The 17,988-nt window shown below is 40.4% G+C and overlaps 1 protein-coding gene across 1 annotated transcript; it reads right to left on the bottom strand.

Moving 5' to 3' along the window:
• Nucleotides 1–740: 740 nt before the first annotated feature.
• LOC136759877 (matrix-remodeling-associated protein 5) lies at nt 741–12,610 on the bottom strand. The gene is made up of 6 exons (XM_066714979.1): nt 12,398–12,610; nt 11,927–12,056; nt 10,716–11,106; nt 6,058–9,840; nt 4,613–5,516; nt 741–3,002 (listed from the first exon to the last, which is right to left on the bottom strand). The coding sequence occupies exons 1-6, from the start codon at nt 12,586–12,588 to the stop codon at nt 1,094–1,096; spliced, it is 7,308 nt and encodes a 2,435-aa protein (XP_066571076.1). The 5' UTR covers nt 12,589–12,610; the 3' UTR covers nt 741–1,093.
• Between the last annotated feature and the right edge of the window lie 5,378 nt (nt 12,611–17,988).

The following is a 17,988-nucleotide window of genomic DNA, read 5'->3' as shown; positions in this document are numbered from 1 at the left end:
GAGAGAGAATTTTATTTTCAAAAGGGGGCTACCATTATTACTAGACTGTCCAATTTAAACTGTTCTTCATGATCAGCAGCGATGGACAAGATTTGGACGAGAACACAAGTGGTAAGTAAAAGGAAGTGTTTTTATGACTAGTGAATCCGTTCGATGGAATCATTGGATCATTTTGTTACTAGCATACAACTGAAGAAGCTAAATGGCCTCCTGTTTTTTTTATACTTATGGTCTTAAAACTATTCAAATGTATACTTGTTTTTTTATTATTTATATTATGTTGCCTAGTGGTTCCTTTTGACATTTAATGGAGTGTCAAGGGAGAGGAACAGACCAAACATGCTGATGATACAACAAGCAGAAATGGCTTCTAGAAAGCTATTAACGCAGTGAATTTCTTCATTATTTGTAGTTCTTGCCTTCAAAGAACATTGTAACTGCATTTTCTGTGTCGGCGTACCTGTGTTAAAATTCAGTAGCGATGCACTGTTGAGAGCACTTTGAATCAGTTGTCTGGACGGCAGCCAATGATACAGAAATAATAAATTAGTTTTTCATAGTTCCTAATTTTGTTTTTGGAGATTACTTCATGCTGTTTTTTATGCAATTTTTTTTTTATATATACAAAGCTGTAGAAAATCACTTCAGCACAAAATGTTTTCTTTTAACTGTATTTTTGAAAAAATAGTTTGCATTACATATAACATCAGCATCAATACTGAGATTTCAAATGTTAAAATGCATATATATTTTAATATTTACAAACCAGTATTTCCATAAATAAGAGACGTTGAAGCATTATGTAAATATTCCTTAAATCAGGATATTAGTCAGTAAGAAGCAATTCAGATCCTGATACACTGATCTTCAGATATTGCAATAATGTTTTTACCAGCAATAAAATTCCACCCAGCAAAAAACCTCCATATACCATCTGATTCATATAGCCTGCATAAGGCTTGGTGATGTACTTGAAGCACTGTATAGATATAATATTCTATTTGTCCCCTTCTCACATGTTCTATCAGAGCAATTATAATGGTAAGGTAAATTTAGGAATATGTTTTGTACTCTTTGTGTCAGCAACGTTTTTTCATAACACCTGGAGGTAAGTGGCTTTAAAGTCCATTCCCAGAGCATTCTTTGCATTGCATTTATAAATCCCTGAGTTCATTAACACTGGGTTCTGTAAAACCAGGCTGCCTTCAGTGGTCATGTGAATGCCACCCTGTGTGGCGAATCGATTGCTTGAAACCAGTGTAGTACGACCTGGTAGAGTCCAAGAGATATCTGGTTTGGGTATACCAACCGCTATACAGTTGAGCTTTATAGTGGAGCCCCTGTTAACTCTTGTGATGGATGGGGGTCCACTGGTTATACGTGGGGGGTATACCATTACTACAACAGGGACTGAGAGTGCTGAGGAGCCAAAAGCATTTGTAGCCTTACAGATATAGGTTCCTCTGTCAAAAGTAGCAGTCTCTCGAAGTTGGAGTGTGCCATTTATTAAATAAGTCACTCTTCCAATGACCTGAGGCTTGTCCAAGACCAGGCCATTGGGTAAAGTCCAGGAGATGCTTGGTTGTGGCCAACCTTCAGCAGCACAGTGGAGATTCAGATTCTGCCCGTATGAAATCCTGAAAACTCCTGTTGCTCCACGTATCTGGGGCTTTCTCCCTGGTTCTAAGACGTACACCTTTTCAACCTGACCAGCCATGTTTTTTGCCAAGCAACGGTAGCTCCCTGTGTCAGTGATGAGTGGTCGCATTATACGCAGAGTCCCATTGCCTGTATAGTGAAGAAAGCGCTGAAGTCTGGTGCCTGGAGCCAGTACAGTACTATTGGGCAGCACCCATGAGATATCCGGAGTGGGCTTCCCACGTGCAGGACATTGTAGAATAATCTCGCTGCGGTCTGATCTGAAGGTAATAGCCTCGCTGTGAGGTATTGGGAAACTTGGCCTTTCCGCCGTAGATCCCACTTCAAGTTCAACCTGTAGCTTCGCTTCTCCCAATTCATTTCGTGCCAAGCAGACAAACTGACCTGCATCTGATCTCCTGAGTCCTCTAAGCTCCAGGCTTCCATTCCTGTGAACTTGAAACCTGCCACCCAAATAAGGTGTGGGTAGGGTGATGCCATAAGAGGTTGTCCAGCTAACGTTTGGCTCTGGGATGCCATCTACCTTGCAGTCCAGCATCTTGGTCTGATACGATACTGCTGACACTTTCATACCGCTCCTTCCCCCTTGTCTGTTAATCCGTGGCTCTTTGCCCTCCACCTCCAGCTTTACATTTTTGATGTCATCACCAGCTGAGTTCCTGGCAACACAAGCGTATGTACCTGGGTCAGCCATTCCCACTTTCCTGATAACCAGGGTTCCATCTCCCATGACCAGGTATCGGCTGGTGGAAGATGTGATGACTTCATTGCTTGGGGAAAGCCATATAATGGTGGGGGAGGGATCCCCAGTGGCCTCACAGTTCAAGTGTGCAGGCTTGCCAAGCTGAACCCAGAGGGATGTCTGCTCCTTAGATGAGATCTTGGGAGAGTCTGGGACCACCTTGACGTTGACCCTCATCTCATCCTTCCCCAGCTTGTTCTCTGCATAGCATGTATAGTCACCCTCGTCCCTCATCCCCATCTGCTGCAGTAATAGGGTTCCATTTCCAAAGATGACATATCGGCGAGACCGGGCCCCACTGTCGTCTGATTGGAGAGCATTGTTAATCATGGTGCCATCTGGCAGGCTCCAGCTTACCTCGGGATCTGGAAGCCCAGAAGCCACACAGTCTACTTGGAAGTTCTCCCCGTAGGTGACCTTCTTCTGGGCAGTGCCTGTGGGTTTGATTTTTGGTGGCTTCATAAGGACCTCCAGCTGGAATTGCTCTATCTCCTGACCGTTGAGCCTCTGGAACATACAGAGGTAATCACCACTGTCCTGTTCGCTCAGCAGCTGGATCCTGAGTGTGCCATTAGGGAATGCTGTAATTTGTCTGTCAGGGCTGGAGAAGAACAAAAAACAAAAATGGTTCTCTTAATTCAGAGCCTATTTGACATGCTTGAAAAGCTATGCATAAAACAAACCTATATTTATCCTTTTAAATTCCCATGAATATCCAAAGAAATGTCACTATATCTGTGTATATATATGTATGCATGTGCAATTCAAAATTCATAAGATCCACACTTGCCTAATCAAACATTCATTCGTGTGTGAAATAATTGTTATTTACTTACAAAAAAACACCACAAATTTGTTTTAATGGTGATGAAAGCAGATGTCAAAATATGTCTATTGGAAATTAATTGCAAGCAGATAAAATTATATGATTGTTTTTTTTTCTTTTTCTTTTTTCGATATATAAATCAAGCTCCCATAACTGAGTGTGGGCCTTCCTTTGAATTTTGAAGTTCGTGCAAATGTTCAGTTTAACTTTTCAAAGTAATGGGACAAGCCTATGGTGGTAATTAACTGTAGCATTGGTCACAGAGGGTAAAATAAAATGACTGGAGGAAAACAGTAGTCTAAATTCTAAAGAAACAAAAACAAAACCTATGTGTAGTGGTAAGAAGCTTCCACCACAATTCAATAAATGTATGAATAGAGTCAAATGATTCCCTTTATTTATCACTTTATTTTTGCATTGCTGAGCAAACATCCTAAATCTTTTAGTGATGTACCACAAAAAAAGTTTGCCAACTTCATCTTTCATGAAGTATCCCCTCCCTTCAGAGGGAGACCAGTGGAGGTGTTGTTATATCTGGTAGACTGGCCTACTTTCAAATGTGTCAGCTCACACCTCCAAAGGGCCTATTGTTAAGAGAATAATTGATAGTACTTGATTAACAGCAGGCAGGCTCTGACCCAGGGGTTGTTTTCAATCACATTATTATCTGATTAGCAGCAGGAACCGTCACTTTTTTAAACTCTAGACCACGAACTGGTTGACCTTCGTCAGGCTCCGTCAGGTCGATTTTCGCATAAATTACACTAATTGCCTTTAATTAAGCCTCTCTGAAACTCACTAGTCCTTCAGAATGCATTCTGTAGAACAGGGGAGTCTTGACAAAAAATTTGACACTCTGGAGCCAGTGGAAGTCAGGCTAGGGAATTAACTAGTATGAATTTCCCCCAGTAACCCTTTCCTCTTTCAAAACATGCAAGTGTGCAGCAAGACACAAGTCTTTAGCTTACTTGCTTTGCTGATCTACATTTTTATTTTATTATATATCTAAATTTGTTTCAGATACAGATTATAGTGTCATTTTACACTTTTGAACTAAAGGCAAGTGACCATGTGATCATTATATCAACTGTTTACAGTACATTCAGAAGTGATTGCCAAATTATATTGGAACTGACTACAGCCCTGCCTCAGGATTTTTAACATTTATGTTGATAGAAATGTATAATATGAATTATATTTAATTCCCATTACTCTTGATTAACTTCATTTTGTGTTGCTTTCTGTGGTCAGATTGTGGTAACATTATACTGAAGGTCATTACAATGTATTACTTGACCTGTATTTAATGAAACAATCTGTACACCACCAGTCTTATCTGATAGGCAGTGTTGAAAAAATAAATGTGATTAAGAGCATTTTTTTACCTGTAATTATAATCCACAACTGCTTTGGAAGGTAGCGTCCATAGTGCTCTGTTCTGTGTGTTTGTAGACTCTGAGCAGTGCAAGTAAACAGTGGACCCATACATAGCTGAGACTCTGTGCTTCTGTGATGGGTTCTGCCTGGGGTTGGGGGCTTCCTGTTTGATGACTATCTGTACCACCCTCCTGCTGGTGCCTACAGTGTTAGTGGCAGTACACTCATACTTCCCAGAATCACTTGGTGAAATGTTCTTGACATAGAGTGTCCCATTATGGAAGACAAAAATTCTTCCTCCAAGGAACTGGGAGGGTTTCATCTGCTTCCCCCCAGGGAGTGTCCACTTTAAGCTAGGATAGGGCTCACCTTTGGTTGTGCAATGGATATAAATGCTGCGGCCAGTGGACAATGCAACATTTTCAGAGGCTTCTTCATTGATAGTAGGTGGTAAAGCGACAACATGGAGGTGGTATGTTACAGTGTCAGCACCAGCAGCATTGCTGGCAATGCATTTGTAATCTCCTTTACTAGAAAAATTGGCCGTTTGGATCCTGAGTGTTCCATTGATGAAAAGTGTGGTTCTTTCGTCAACCAGCCCAACACTGCGGATAAATGTCCTGTCGGGCAGGATCCAGGAGGTCTGTGCCTGCGGCTTTCCCTCTGCCAAACAATCCAGGATTACAGGGCGTCCCAAATAAACAGAAACTTCCTTTGATTTTGGAGGTAGAATTCTTGGAGGCTGTGTCATTACTGCAAGGGTGATAACCATTCGGTCTGATCCAAATGTATTCTGAGCTGTACAGAGGTACTGACCTCGATCCTGCAGCTGAACATTTTTAATCACAAAAGTACCGTTTTGTAATACCTCAAATCTCTGACCGTGTTTTGTGTTCGCTTGAATAGTAGCACCTGTTTAAAAAGGGGAAAAAAAAATCAGTACAGCTTTGGGAGAGATAATTGGCATCTAATTAGTCAGTCTCACCTCAGAGAGGTCAAAGGGCAGAGGTCAATGGGTTAGATAAAGGCAACACAGAGACCCCCCTCTGGGGTCTCCCTTGACCAGGGGATCTTTTTCTAACATTGCTGCGGGAACCTTACGCAAAAGAGAAGAACTTTAAATTAATAAATTGGAAGACCACAGACACCTCTCTCTATGGTGCCAAATGTTTAATCCAACCCTGACAGAACGAGTAAAAGTCACCTTGTTGTATATGTTATGTTAACCCAACATAGAAAATATTGAACAGAAATGTGAATGCCTGTTTTGTTTATAATAACTGATCTGGATAAGAAATGGATTTCAGAAATGTTATCATACAATGTGCAAAATCTGATTACTATTTTTTGTTGTTTTGAGAAGGTCAACTAAATCTTTGAAGTTAGTAATTTAAATGTGTTTGACACTCATATAGTTTTACAACATATGTCATGTTGTAGTTACACTGCCTACCTGTGGAGACTTTGGTCCAGGACACTGAAGGCTTGGGATTTCCTGATGATTCACAGGGCAGGAAAACATGTGTCTCTGCCAGAGCCGATAAGCTGACTACATTCACAGACACGATTCTTGGCTTCACTCCACTGCCCATCAGGTTAGGAAATGGCAGGGCTGTACTTAATTTCCTGGGAGTCCAGTGATTGTAATGCCAGTGACTGCCAAACAAAACACTTGCAGTAGAGTAAGGTTTGTTTGTGCTTAATGGAAGAGCTGGGTTAGCTGGAGTGACTGGACTGTAATGCTTTGATGAAGTGGGAGCTTGACGTGGCTTTACTGTAGGGGGAATGACCTTTGGTGGGGATGTTACACTTTTTCCATATTGAGAGAGATGGGAAAAATCCAGGTGGGGCTGTCTGTACTTGTTCCGCAGCCGAGACAGCAGAAGAAGGTCCCTGCCTCTGCTTGCTGAATTGTCGAGAAGAGGTTTTAAGGCTGAGCTCAGGTTCCTGTTTCTTACAGGGGAAGTTGTTACTAAGAGCAAGACAGTAGACTTGGCAGTCAGTGCTGTAATTTCAGGACGGTTGGTAACTGCAAGGTCCCTGGCCCCTGGATATGGAAAGGGCCAGGCCCTGCTGTGAAAGAAAGGATAATGCCGTGGGCTGTGAGCAGTGTGCCTCACAGGTACATGGTTATGGTGGGACCAGGGCAAGGTGGTGGTGGAAGGCTGGTGTTGTTGGTTCTGGTTGTGTTGTTGAGGGATCCGATGGCCATTCTGTTTAAAGGAACTGTCAGATTTACTTTGCATGGAACCCTCTGTCCTTCTTCCTAGTTTTGATGAGGGGTCCTTGTGTGGGCTTCCTGGCTGATTCAAAACTTGTCCTATATGTGCTACATTTTCAAATGGCCCAGCTGGACTCCTAGAGTTTGAACTTGAAGTGTACAAATTAATCTCTTTCCCTGGTACATATTTAGAAGCTGGGACTTGAAGCTGAACTAATGGTGATTGAGTTACAGGGATATCTGTGTCCAACTTGGAAAGAACAGGTTTGGCCAAATGTGGTTCTGCTGTAAAGGGGAAAGATGGAGATGCAGGATTGTAGGAAAGATGGGGAATGCTATGTGTTTTATAAGGAAGATGGTATGCCTCAGTAGTAGATATTGTCTTTGGAATATCAAATTTTGGTGGAATGGTTGCGCTCCAATTATTTGTAATGAATGAGTGTGTGCTTTCACTGCTACTTGACTGATTAACAGATCTTCCAGTTGTCACATCCAGGTGTCTGATTGAGTGTGGTTCCTTGGCAGTCCTATGTGTTTCACTGACATCTTTGTCTGAATACCAAATAGAATTATTGTTTTTAGGCAATGTTTTTTCCCCCTGCTTAATTTCTGGTAGAAGTTGTGTAGTCTGCAGCCTATAGTTTACAAAGATTGAAGAGCTGCTTGTCTTTTCTAAGTATACAGTAGTGTCTAGACTTTTGGTGGAAACCAATGTCACACCATTATCTGATCCAGACTTTACTGTAGAGGAGGGAGTTCTCTTATACTCAATCTTCATAGAGGGTGATGTGGTTTTTATTTTAACATAAAGTGATTTCTTTGATACTGTTAGGGGGTAAACGGTTGTAGCCACATTGTAGTGGTTTTTGGAGCTATGCTTTTGGGTAGATCCTCTTGGGGGATCTGGATGAGTTGAATGACTATCATTCTTGTCTGAGCTTTCTGGCTTGTAACTATTGGTTGATGCAGTAGACTGAGTTGCTTTTGGATTTGTTCGAATGTGGCCAGTGTTACCTTGTGAATTGATGGCTCTTGTAGAGGTTGGTAAAGAGGAATTATGGGACGAAAAATGTGGACGATTTCTGCGCTGTGAGGGTCTCCTACGTCTGTATAGAGGTGTTCTGCCCTGTGTCCCAATGGCAGCAGTCACTTTGGTCTTCTCAGCAACATTGACTCCATTTTCCAGATCCACAGGCTCTATCACCTGTTTTGTACTAGGAATTGCCATAGGTGTGACAGGTGTTGCCACAACTTTTTTTAATACATTTGACTCTCTATGGTAAACACTGGTTGTTAACAGTTTTGGTACCTGTGTAGGCTGCAATGTTGGAGTTGGTTGCAAAAGTTCAAATTCATTTTCTGCTGTGTTTTCTGTCCTCACTGAGATGAAGGATGTAGACATCTTGAGACCCTGTGTACTACCCTCTCTTTCTGGAGTGTCAGTTGTAGTGTCAATAGATGTCTTTCCATGAGCTTTTGCAAGAATCAGAGCCCAACGCTTAGGGTCCAGTTCTTTCACAGACATGTTATTTCTTCTCTTCTCCCAGACCTTTCTTGCCTTATTGCCCCCATGTTGTAGGCCTGTCCTGTCAGGTACCTCATTATGGTTTGATTGTCTGATCTCAATTTTCACATCTCCAGAACCTTCTTCTTCATCCTCCTCTGTTGCTTGGTACCTCTTATAAGAAATGCCACCAGTTGACTCTTTGACAGTCTCACTCACACTGGGTGGAACTGTATTTGTTCCACTTTCAATTAAAATTAGATGCGAAAGCATGTCTGCTCCATAGAGGTTGGCAGCCAAACAGCTATATTCTCCAGCATCTTCTTGGGTTGCTTCTGTGATTAGCAAACTCCCATTGTGTGACATGTAAACCCTCTCCCTCGGATTTGATTGAAGTAAAATTTTATTCTTGGGAAGATACCAACTGATCCTACTGGGAGGAACGGAAGAGATCGAACAGGGGAGAGTGAATGACCCTCCACTATGTATAGTTACCTCTTTGCCATTTAGACTGTCTGGACTGAGCAGAAGTTCCCGTACTATTAACCTGAAAGGTACTAAATCCACTTCATTCTCTGTTTGAACAAGGCAGTGATAAAGCCCAGAGTCAGAAACAGCTACAGGGTTTATAACCATTTTGCCTTCATCAGACAACACGAGTCGTGAATGAGAACTGTTGGCCTTTGATAAATCTGGGAGCATCCACTCATAGGTTGCTTCTCCAGAAGTAATCACTTTGCATGTTAGAGTGACCTCAGAACCTTCCAAAACGGTTTGCACCCTCCCCGGCGCCCCTCTTTGTATCATTATCCAGGTGGGTGTAGAAGTTCTGAGGTCATCCCAGATCCTGATTTGTTTTGAGATGAAGGTAGTGAAGTTGAGTACGAGTTTTTTGGTGGTCGTTTTGCGTCTGTTGAGTTGGAGGGTTATACGGGGCTGCAGCAGCCATATTGGCTCAGCGAGTAAATGTCCCTTGAGTTCTGTAAAGTAAGGTGAATCATCGTTCGCTACTTGTGAATATTGAAAAGAAGTCCTGGAAGTGTTCCCTAGCTGGAGGCCCCTTTCCAGGACAGCAGGACTCTCATAGTAATATGCGATGAGTCTCCAGAGCTTCTGAAGCTCGTCTTTTTCAATGTCACACTCCAACAGTGTTATTAAAGTCACATTGACAGCTATCTGCCCTGGCATGCCTGAGCTCTCCCAGCCCATGGAAGTGCCTTCATTTGGATGCTTCACAGCACAGGCAACATGTGCCATGTTCTCCTGGTTATCAGACAACATGAAGGTGAGTTGTCCAAGCGGGTGCTCAAAGTCTTGGACAGTTAGAGGTTCAGGCTCTGGGTCCTCCCAGCTAGAGCTTTTCTGCAGCTTGAGTGGAGAGTGGAGAACCGGTTTGTCACAGGAGAGTTCTTCAGAAGAAACCTGGAAGACTTGTGTTGAGTTAAGACGCTGTGGTGAGAAGCACTGAGCACAGAGATCGCTGTCTCGTTCCTTCTTGCACTTAATCACTCCTATTAAGAAAGCAGAAATTAAAGGTTTTTACATATGTATGTATATATATATGTGTATATGTGTGTGTGTGTGTGTGTGTGTATATATATATATATATATATATAAACATATCCCAGTGTTAAATTACTTTTATAATGCTGCATCTCTGATCTTTTTTTTTTTTTTTTTTTTTCTTTTTTTGTTAATTCATGCTTGGGTTTACAAATGCAAAGAACAGGAGAAAGGGCAGATGGTTACATGAAGCAGTTAGCTAGATATTATGCACTTCATTAGCAAGTGCATAAATTATGGAAATTTGTTTTTGTTTTGTAATGTGAAACTGAAAGTGCAGGAAATTAAACTGGCAATGATGCTGTGGAGGATATTAAACAACACAGTATCTGACTCTTTATAAATAAAATAATTGCTTAAAAGTCATTTGAAAAAGTCTGTGTGTGTGTATATAACATAATAGCAGTCATTATACATATGCTATGGAAACCTAACATTTTAATTCATTAACACTGTTAACAGATCAGGATTTGGTTTCCTTTGTGGAATACAGAAACCAGAAAGGAATTTCAACCAGTTTAAAACTGTTAAATTGTGAATAATATATAATTATTTCTATAACATAGTTTTAATAATACTTAATAATTATAAGAAGAAGAAAAAGAGGAAATATCTGGTTAGTCCATTACACACATTGTTCTTATTTTCCAGTAGTATATTCTTGCCCAAATTCTAAATGAGATTTAATGATATGGAAAACAAGTCAAAGGTAAAAAAGAATGTTATGAATCCCAGAGGTTCCTGTATAAATGTGAATTTTAATGTGGTTACAAGTCTGAAGGCCAAATCTCTCTCTCGCTCTCTGTCTCCAGAGCAGTCCTACCTGGGCTCCTCTTGTTCCATTCTAAAAGCCAGCGCTGCTGGCAATCACATGTCCAGGGGTTGCCGTGGAGGTAGAGAACCTCCAGTTTGCTCAGGTGCTGCAGAGTTCCAGGTAGGAGGTTCTCCAGCTTGTTGTCCGAGAGGTACAGGTGGCGCAGACTAGAGCCCCAGAAGGTCCCCAGGAAGGAGAGAGTGATGAAGGTGTTAGGGTGCACATCTCTAAGCTGGTTCCCTTCCAGTTGTAGCAACTTGAGGGTCGTCAGTCCGCTGAAGCAGAAGGGCTCTATGAACTCAATGGCATTGTGGTCCAGGTGGAGACGCACTAGACTGGACAGCCCCTTAAAAATCCCCGAGCTGAGCTTCTTCAGCTTATTGTAGCTCAGCTTCAGGATCTGTTGATAAAATCACAAGAGCTCAGACCTATGGCCTACTTTCACACTACGGCCTATAAATGGAAACAGAAGAGCTAATGTAGCACACCAGAGCCTGTCATAAAAACTGCAGACATGCCTCAGATAATGCAAACCAGAGAGATCTCCTAGCCAACACAACCACACGAAATCACTGGTGGATGTAGTGGCAGGTAATGGTACACCTTCCAGGCCTACCAATTTTCATAGCTACAAAAAATATATAGAAATAGCACATGTATATTACGGTTCATCTCAATCACAGTTGTGTTCACACATAACCATTGCATGCTCCCATTTCACTGCATAGCTTTGAATAAATAATACCTATGGCAAGAAAATAAAGATGAGAATTGGTTGTTGTACCATATCCAATCCCCTGTACATCACTATTGTGACAACTTGCTCTATAATTTAATAATATATGTATATATACAACTATATCAATGTACCTGGATGGTTCAACAACACAGAAGTTGACCAGCATCTGTAGCTCAGTTCTACCTTGTTTGTAAGATTTTGTCTTTGTTTCTTTCTATAACTCATATTTGAGATTACAAGCTGGTCCTGGTACAACACATTAAAGGCTTGAAAGGAATTAAAGTGATGGATTTGAAATGGCGAGGTTTGCATATTTCTGTATTCAATGAAGTTGCAACAGTACATTTAGAAAGTTCGGTAATTTAACCTTTATTTTTGTGGGAGCGTATGTGTGCATGTTTTTGTGTTGCAAATGAACACCTTTTGATTGCAGCCCACCCACACAAGCCTTTTTCCCGGGGCTCTGAGTGCAGAGTGGTACCTGTAGGGAGTGGAGGTCCTGGAAGGCCCCTGGGGAAACCGAATCGATACTGTTCCCATGGAGCATCAGCATCTCCAGGCGACTGAGGCCTGCGAACTCCGAGACGCCCACAGCCTGGATACTGTTGAAGCTGGAGAGAGGTGATTAGAACATGTGTTTTTTCTTTTTCAAATGCTCTATGAAGAGAAAGAAGTGGAACTGAGATGAATTGTCATTTTTTGTGTGAGTGGGTTTACAGCACATTTTATGCAAAAGTCTGTTGAAAGTCCTTAAAAGGGATATTATTTTCCAGTTTTTCATGAAGTGAATTCTATTTCAAACTATTATGTAACTATATATATTCCTGCAAAATTATTGAAATTTACTTTAACATTAAATTTATTTGTAAACATTTCCCAGAGTTAATACAATACCAAAAACAACTAAAACTAAACTAGACTAAACTCTTTATCAGCTCTGTGATTGTTTTACCCCAGGTTGATGCGCTCTGTGTCTCGAGGCAGGCTGGGTGGAGAGGAGCTGAGATGGCGGAAGGTACAGTGCACTTCTTTGGGACTTGAGCAGCTGCAAGACTGGGGGCAGGCATGCCCAATCAGAGGCCATGGCAGCAGAAGGACCAGGGCAGCCAAAGCCCAGGGAGAAATGACACCCAGAGAAGACATCTCTCTTCTACACTACATCATCTGTCCTCCAATGAAAAACAAACATGCTTTGGTTGCCAAATGCCATTGAGTCAGCTATGAGTCTAATAGTCTTCATTTTCATTAATTGTTTGTGTATATTTTGAACATGTATAATACAAGGCTTAGGAAGAGGTGTGTTGACTGTGTAGTAAGGGACAACTGCAAACCTTTGTCAGGATGATCCCCTACAACTGATACTTTTACACGTGTTTTAGTGGCTTTCCATGCACATATGGAGTAGGGAATGGTGATTCACAAAGGCCAAATCCCACACACATATATTAAAGTTGGATTGCCTATGTAAAGGTGTAAGTATTATTTCCAAGTCATTCTGGCAACTGTGCCTCAGTGCTTAAAATACAAAAATCAAATCCTAGTAATCTGGAAAGTGGCATATATTAAGCTAAAATATGTGTCTCTCTCAGAATACAATAACATTTGTTTGTCTGCTGCAAAATTGCGACTGACTGCCGCACAGTGTTAAGAGTTTAGGAGGTTTTGAATTTTCCTATCCCAACATATTCAAGTCTTTTTCCAAAGTATATCTCTGAAGAATTGTTAAACCACCAAACTGAGATTCCCACACTTTCATTAAAGTTTTGTAGCAACAGTAAATGTTAGACAGATTAGATGTACAATGAGATAGTGACATGTACTAATTTACTGGAATTACTGTGCCATTGCAATCTGAAATAGTATCTCTACCTCCCTGGAAAAGAAAAAATAATACACATTGAGATGGAAAAAAGATAAGCACATAGCGGTGTGTATTTTTCTTGCTGACATTATTGAAAGGAAGAATCTGTTGAATCTGTGAATTTATACTGATACTATTATATTTCAATATCCTTCATTGTCAGTCTTTGTCAATCCACACAATGCAAGTTTCACAGCTGCACCTGCCTATCCCTTACCTGCCCTGTGGAAAGAAAATGTTTTTTTAGGCTTTTTAATGCTGTCAACCTCCAAACTTGCTGAATGCTTTAAAATCATTACTGAAATATTTAACCACAGAAAAAAAACATAGCATTCAATTAATGAATGCAAGTCTGTACAAGTATGGTGTCAGATAAAGAAAAAAACAAAAAAACACTGGTTTTAAAGGTGATGAATGGTGAAACATTTTGCACATACTATGGATATTTTCAAGGGAGGAAAAATGTAAATAAAACTTAATCTTCAACACTTCAATATCAGAAGTACAAAAAACAACATTATTCAATTAAAATAGTCTGGGCTCAATAGCTTGGACAAATTCTACTCTTTAGTAAAAATCAGACCATGTGATAGAGATGGAAAAAATGAAACCAATAATTGGTATTGTTTAAAAACAACTGTCAAAATAAACTAGGGCTGGATAAATAGTGAAATAATTTGGCTTGAATCCTGTCTGCTACATGACCACTGTGTGTTATTACATCAGAAATATAGCTGTGAACATGGCAATGAGCCAAAAACTCAGATGGGCTCCTGTATCAATTCAGCAGCTTTTTGATAGCAATTAATCCAGGAATCCGAGTTACCTCACTAAAACACTAAAACGTGTTTGATCTGAGAATGCTTCTCTGGAGTCTGACAACCATATGTCTTTACTTTTTTTTTTTTAATGGCCTCATAACTACTTTGTTGTTGTGTTTTTTGGGGGGAGAATACACCCTAGCTCACAAATCTCTTACCCCCAAGCCCCTACCCCTCCCTCCACCCCCTCTGTATATACCTGGCGGGTGTTCACTGAAGCTGTGAACTCATCTAGGTGCACTGGGAGTTCACAACAGGATGCCACAGTAACTCAGTTAAATGTAACTGTGAGAAGTTCATCCCTCTGCATATGTTTAAGCATTAAACATGGGGCTTCCCTGTATCCTTAAAAATGACTAACATCTGTTCTCGTCTCAGTTTGGCAAGCTCTCGTTTGTAAAGCTGTTGACAAACAGGTGTGCAAGTGATTCTACTGCATCTCTTGACTGACCTTTAGCACTACTACCAGAGTCATACATAACCTCTCCAGTTCCAAGCATCCTACATTTAATGCAGTTCATTTACTATACAGGGCAATTTAATAGATAGATCCTGGTCTTTGCCTTTAGACTTTTTATTCTGTAATTGGGTCCCATGACATTACCACTCTTCCTAAGCCATTATTTCCCCATTTCACTTTTTTTTGTTTTGTTCTTGCTTGTTTGTCCAGCAGTACAGGATCAATTCACTACTGTGATAATCATAGTCTGAAAGTCTCCCAGCACATTATTTATACCCTTAGATAAAAAAAGAAACTGATTGCTATTCAAAATAATACTGTCTTTCTATATGTATAATAATAACATAAAAAGCTTTTCACCTGGGCTGATGATATTTTTTTATCATATATTATAGTTTACATATATTTTAGAATTATTATACAATATATTTTTATATCACTAACACATAAAGTGAGGATAAATAAATAACACGTTGACAAGTTCAGTTTTATTTATTCACTGTCTCTTAACACAAATAGGAAACCATTGCCATGAATTGTTCTCAATTCCACTTTCTGAGAGATTCTCTCCCTACAGTCATGACAAAAGTACTGGATTAATAGTAGGAGTTAATTGAACGCTACAAGCAATAACTAAAATTACTATTGATTTCAAGAAGATTCCTTACCTGAGAAAAGAAGAAAATGACACAAATCCTTCCAAAATTGATGGAATAACTACAGCAGGGTTGTGTAGCATTTAAATCCTCCTCATTGAACTGGATTTAGGGGATTTGGGCGAGGTTGGTTGCTTAGTTTTCCCTGATCAGAGCACCCAAGGACTGTGCTTTCTGAGAGCTGAGGTTGTCCTGCGCTCTTTAAAATATCACTGGCAGTAGTTCCTCTGCTCCACACCTGGATTAGTGCTTAAGTTTCTGTCTCCCCTCCTGTGAGCATTGGGCTGTGCAGAGTAGAAATGCCTTATTCTGGCATTCCTGAAACCTCCCCCGACCCCCTCCCCAAACAGTTTCCTCTCTCCTATCCTCTCTCTTGCCAGAACCTCTGTAGTCTCCTGCAAAATAAGTCAGGAGGGGCTCTCTCGCTCTCAGGTGCTGCCTCTCCCTATGACCGATTCTCTCTCAATCCCTCTCAGCCTCCTCCCTCGTTCTCTTTAACACCTATTTGATGACATCATTTATGCTTTTCTTTTCTTTTGAAACTGTTCGTTGGCCCTTGGGACCTGTGGTTCCATTTACAGCAGTGTCATCCCATTGAGAACACTGTTAACAGACACATACACTCAAGTCTCTGATATTGGTTGCTGGAGGATTACTTAAGCTTTAAAGAAAAGTTTATCAGTGAATGATCCCACGCTCCAGGAAAGAAAAAAGAGCTATTGGCCTCATAAAACAACGAGAAACAAAAAAAGACAATGCAAACAAGGATAAAATGACATCAGTTCAAAATCTCAACCAGTGATCAAGGTCTTTGGTAACCATGAAAGAATAGCTCAGCTCTATTGACAAAGACATCTGAACAGCCCATTCCCTTCATTCAGTTTCCCTTTGTATGAAGAATTCTTCAAAGGATCTTCGACTGCCAAACATCTTTTCATTCTTGCTTAAGTAATGGTATCACAATGAACAAGAGACAGCAGACTTTGCTGTAGTTTCTGAAAATAAGTCTGCATCAGAGAGGACAGATGAGAAGATGCATCAGTAAGTGGGAAGTCTTTTTCTTTCTTTATGCTAACAAGCATTCATAATAATATCCAGTAAAAACAATATACATGTCTCTAGTGCTGTACTGTATCTGCAGTATGGTGGGGCTTGTTATGGTTGCTTGACCTGACATGTTGTATTTGTTGTTATATCTTGACACCCTTGGCCCAATCCACCCAACACTCATATCTCAAGTTGAATTCTGTGCCCAATTTGCATTTCTAAATCTTACTTGGGATCTTCCCAGTCCCTCAATCTCTCATCACTTTGTCTTTCAACATCCCTGCCGAATAGATTCTCCAGCTTGGTTCCCGTCTCTGTCGCAGACACATAGTCAGCTATTGACTGTTGCCCGAAAGAGATAAGAAAACTGGCAGCGTGTCCAGTTTGCTTTCATGCCTGTGTTTTGTGGCCTGGCGCCGCACATCGGAGACCTTTCACCTCGCCTCCTGTCACTTCTCTCAGTACCGCATGAGGCTCAACTCCTGAGACATTCATGTAATGCATCACAGACAATGATATGAAAGCTTCATTGGCCTTGGCGGATTCTGCACCAAGTTTGCCTTTCTAAACTCTCCTGTTTCATCACATTGTATTCATCATCATGTCAGAATTGTCCTAAATTGAACTTAATCTTGCTTCAATCATGGTTCTCTGTTATTGCAGTTCGAACATATTCGTGACACTTGAGCAAACATAGGGCTCCTCTGTTCTGTGTACACTTTAATCAAACTTAATCTAGAGATGACTATGTATCACTTAAAATATTTACATTTCAAGTTCCTTGACAGCAGCTACAAGCTAACTTTTCCTATATACATATTTTATGTTTACATTGTTAGTACAAAGCCTTCACTTTTTTTTAAGCTTTAGGCCAAAATTAATACATCTGCAGCAAAACCTAAAAAGTACTGTGTAGTTTTGGGGCTGAAACACTTTGTATCTTTCTTTGAAAACTGCATGTATAAGCAAAATGCTTCACCTTCATAATCCACTTGCAAATTGGAATCCATTCAAAACAATATTTTAGTTTGCTATGAAAGGAAATCGGGATAATAAACCACAGAGGTGAACTGGTGAACAATGATAAATGCACCCCAACCTTAAGTCCTCTGAGTCTACAGAGTACAGCAGGGGAACCTATTCAAATACAGACAGTCTTAAGAACTCAGAGGGAGATGTGTGAATGCATGAACTACAGAAGTGGACTGACCTGCTCAAATTTAATCAGAGCAAATGTGTGTATGTGATTGTAATTATGCATTTTAATCAATATGTGCCAAACAGCTTTGGTGGCGTGGAGACTATATAATTGTGGAAGCATACTTTTCTGAAAGTTTGCGGAAAATGCTATGAAACCCTAATCTAATTCTGCTTCATCTGTTCACACAGTAATGAAGCTAACCTTACTGCCCATAGCATATCTTGGTATGTTTTTTTTCATGTAAGTTCAGCTCAAGTGCACACAATCCTTTTTACGTTTCTTTCCCCCGCAGATGTCATTTGTTTCTTGAGAGCACTGCAATAAAGAGATTTCTTTAGCACCTCACTTTTTCTTATTTAAACCTATGTAAACCTATAAGGAAGCCTTTTCTTATTCTTTTTAAACTTAATGATGCATTTGAATCGCATTCCTAGTCCATTCATCACCTCTCAAATATACAGATATTTTATTGATAAGATAAACATATGTTTTAGATT

This window comes from Amia ocellicauda, chromosome 10 (assembly GCF_036373705.1).
Source record: "Amia ocellicauda isolate fAmiCal2 chromosome 10, fAmiCal2.hap1, whole genome shotgun sequence".
Classification (NCBI taxonomy): Eukaryota; Metazoa; Chordata; class Actinopteri; order Amiiformes; family Amiidae; genus Amia; species Amia ocellicauda.
Note: the sequence above shows the minus strand (reverse complement) of the source record. Positions and strands in the feature narration are given on the sequence as shown.

Bases quoted from the DNA above. Each gene is read 5' to 3' on its own strand.
- LOC136759877 (XM_066714979.1), bottom strand. From the start codon at position 12,588: ATGTCTTCTCTGGGTGTCATTTCTCCCTGGGCTTTGGCTGCCCTGGTC. The intron at 9,841-10,715 runs GTAGGACTGCTC...CTTTCTTAATAG, and splicing joins ATGGAACAAGAGGAGCCCAG to GAGTGATTAAGTGCAAGAAG. The intron at 5,517-6,057 runs GTAGGCAGTGTA...CTTTTTAAACAG, and splicing joins CTGGACCAAAGTCTCCACAG to GTGCTACTATTCAAGCGAAC.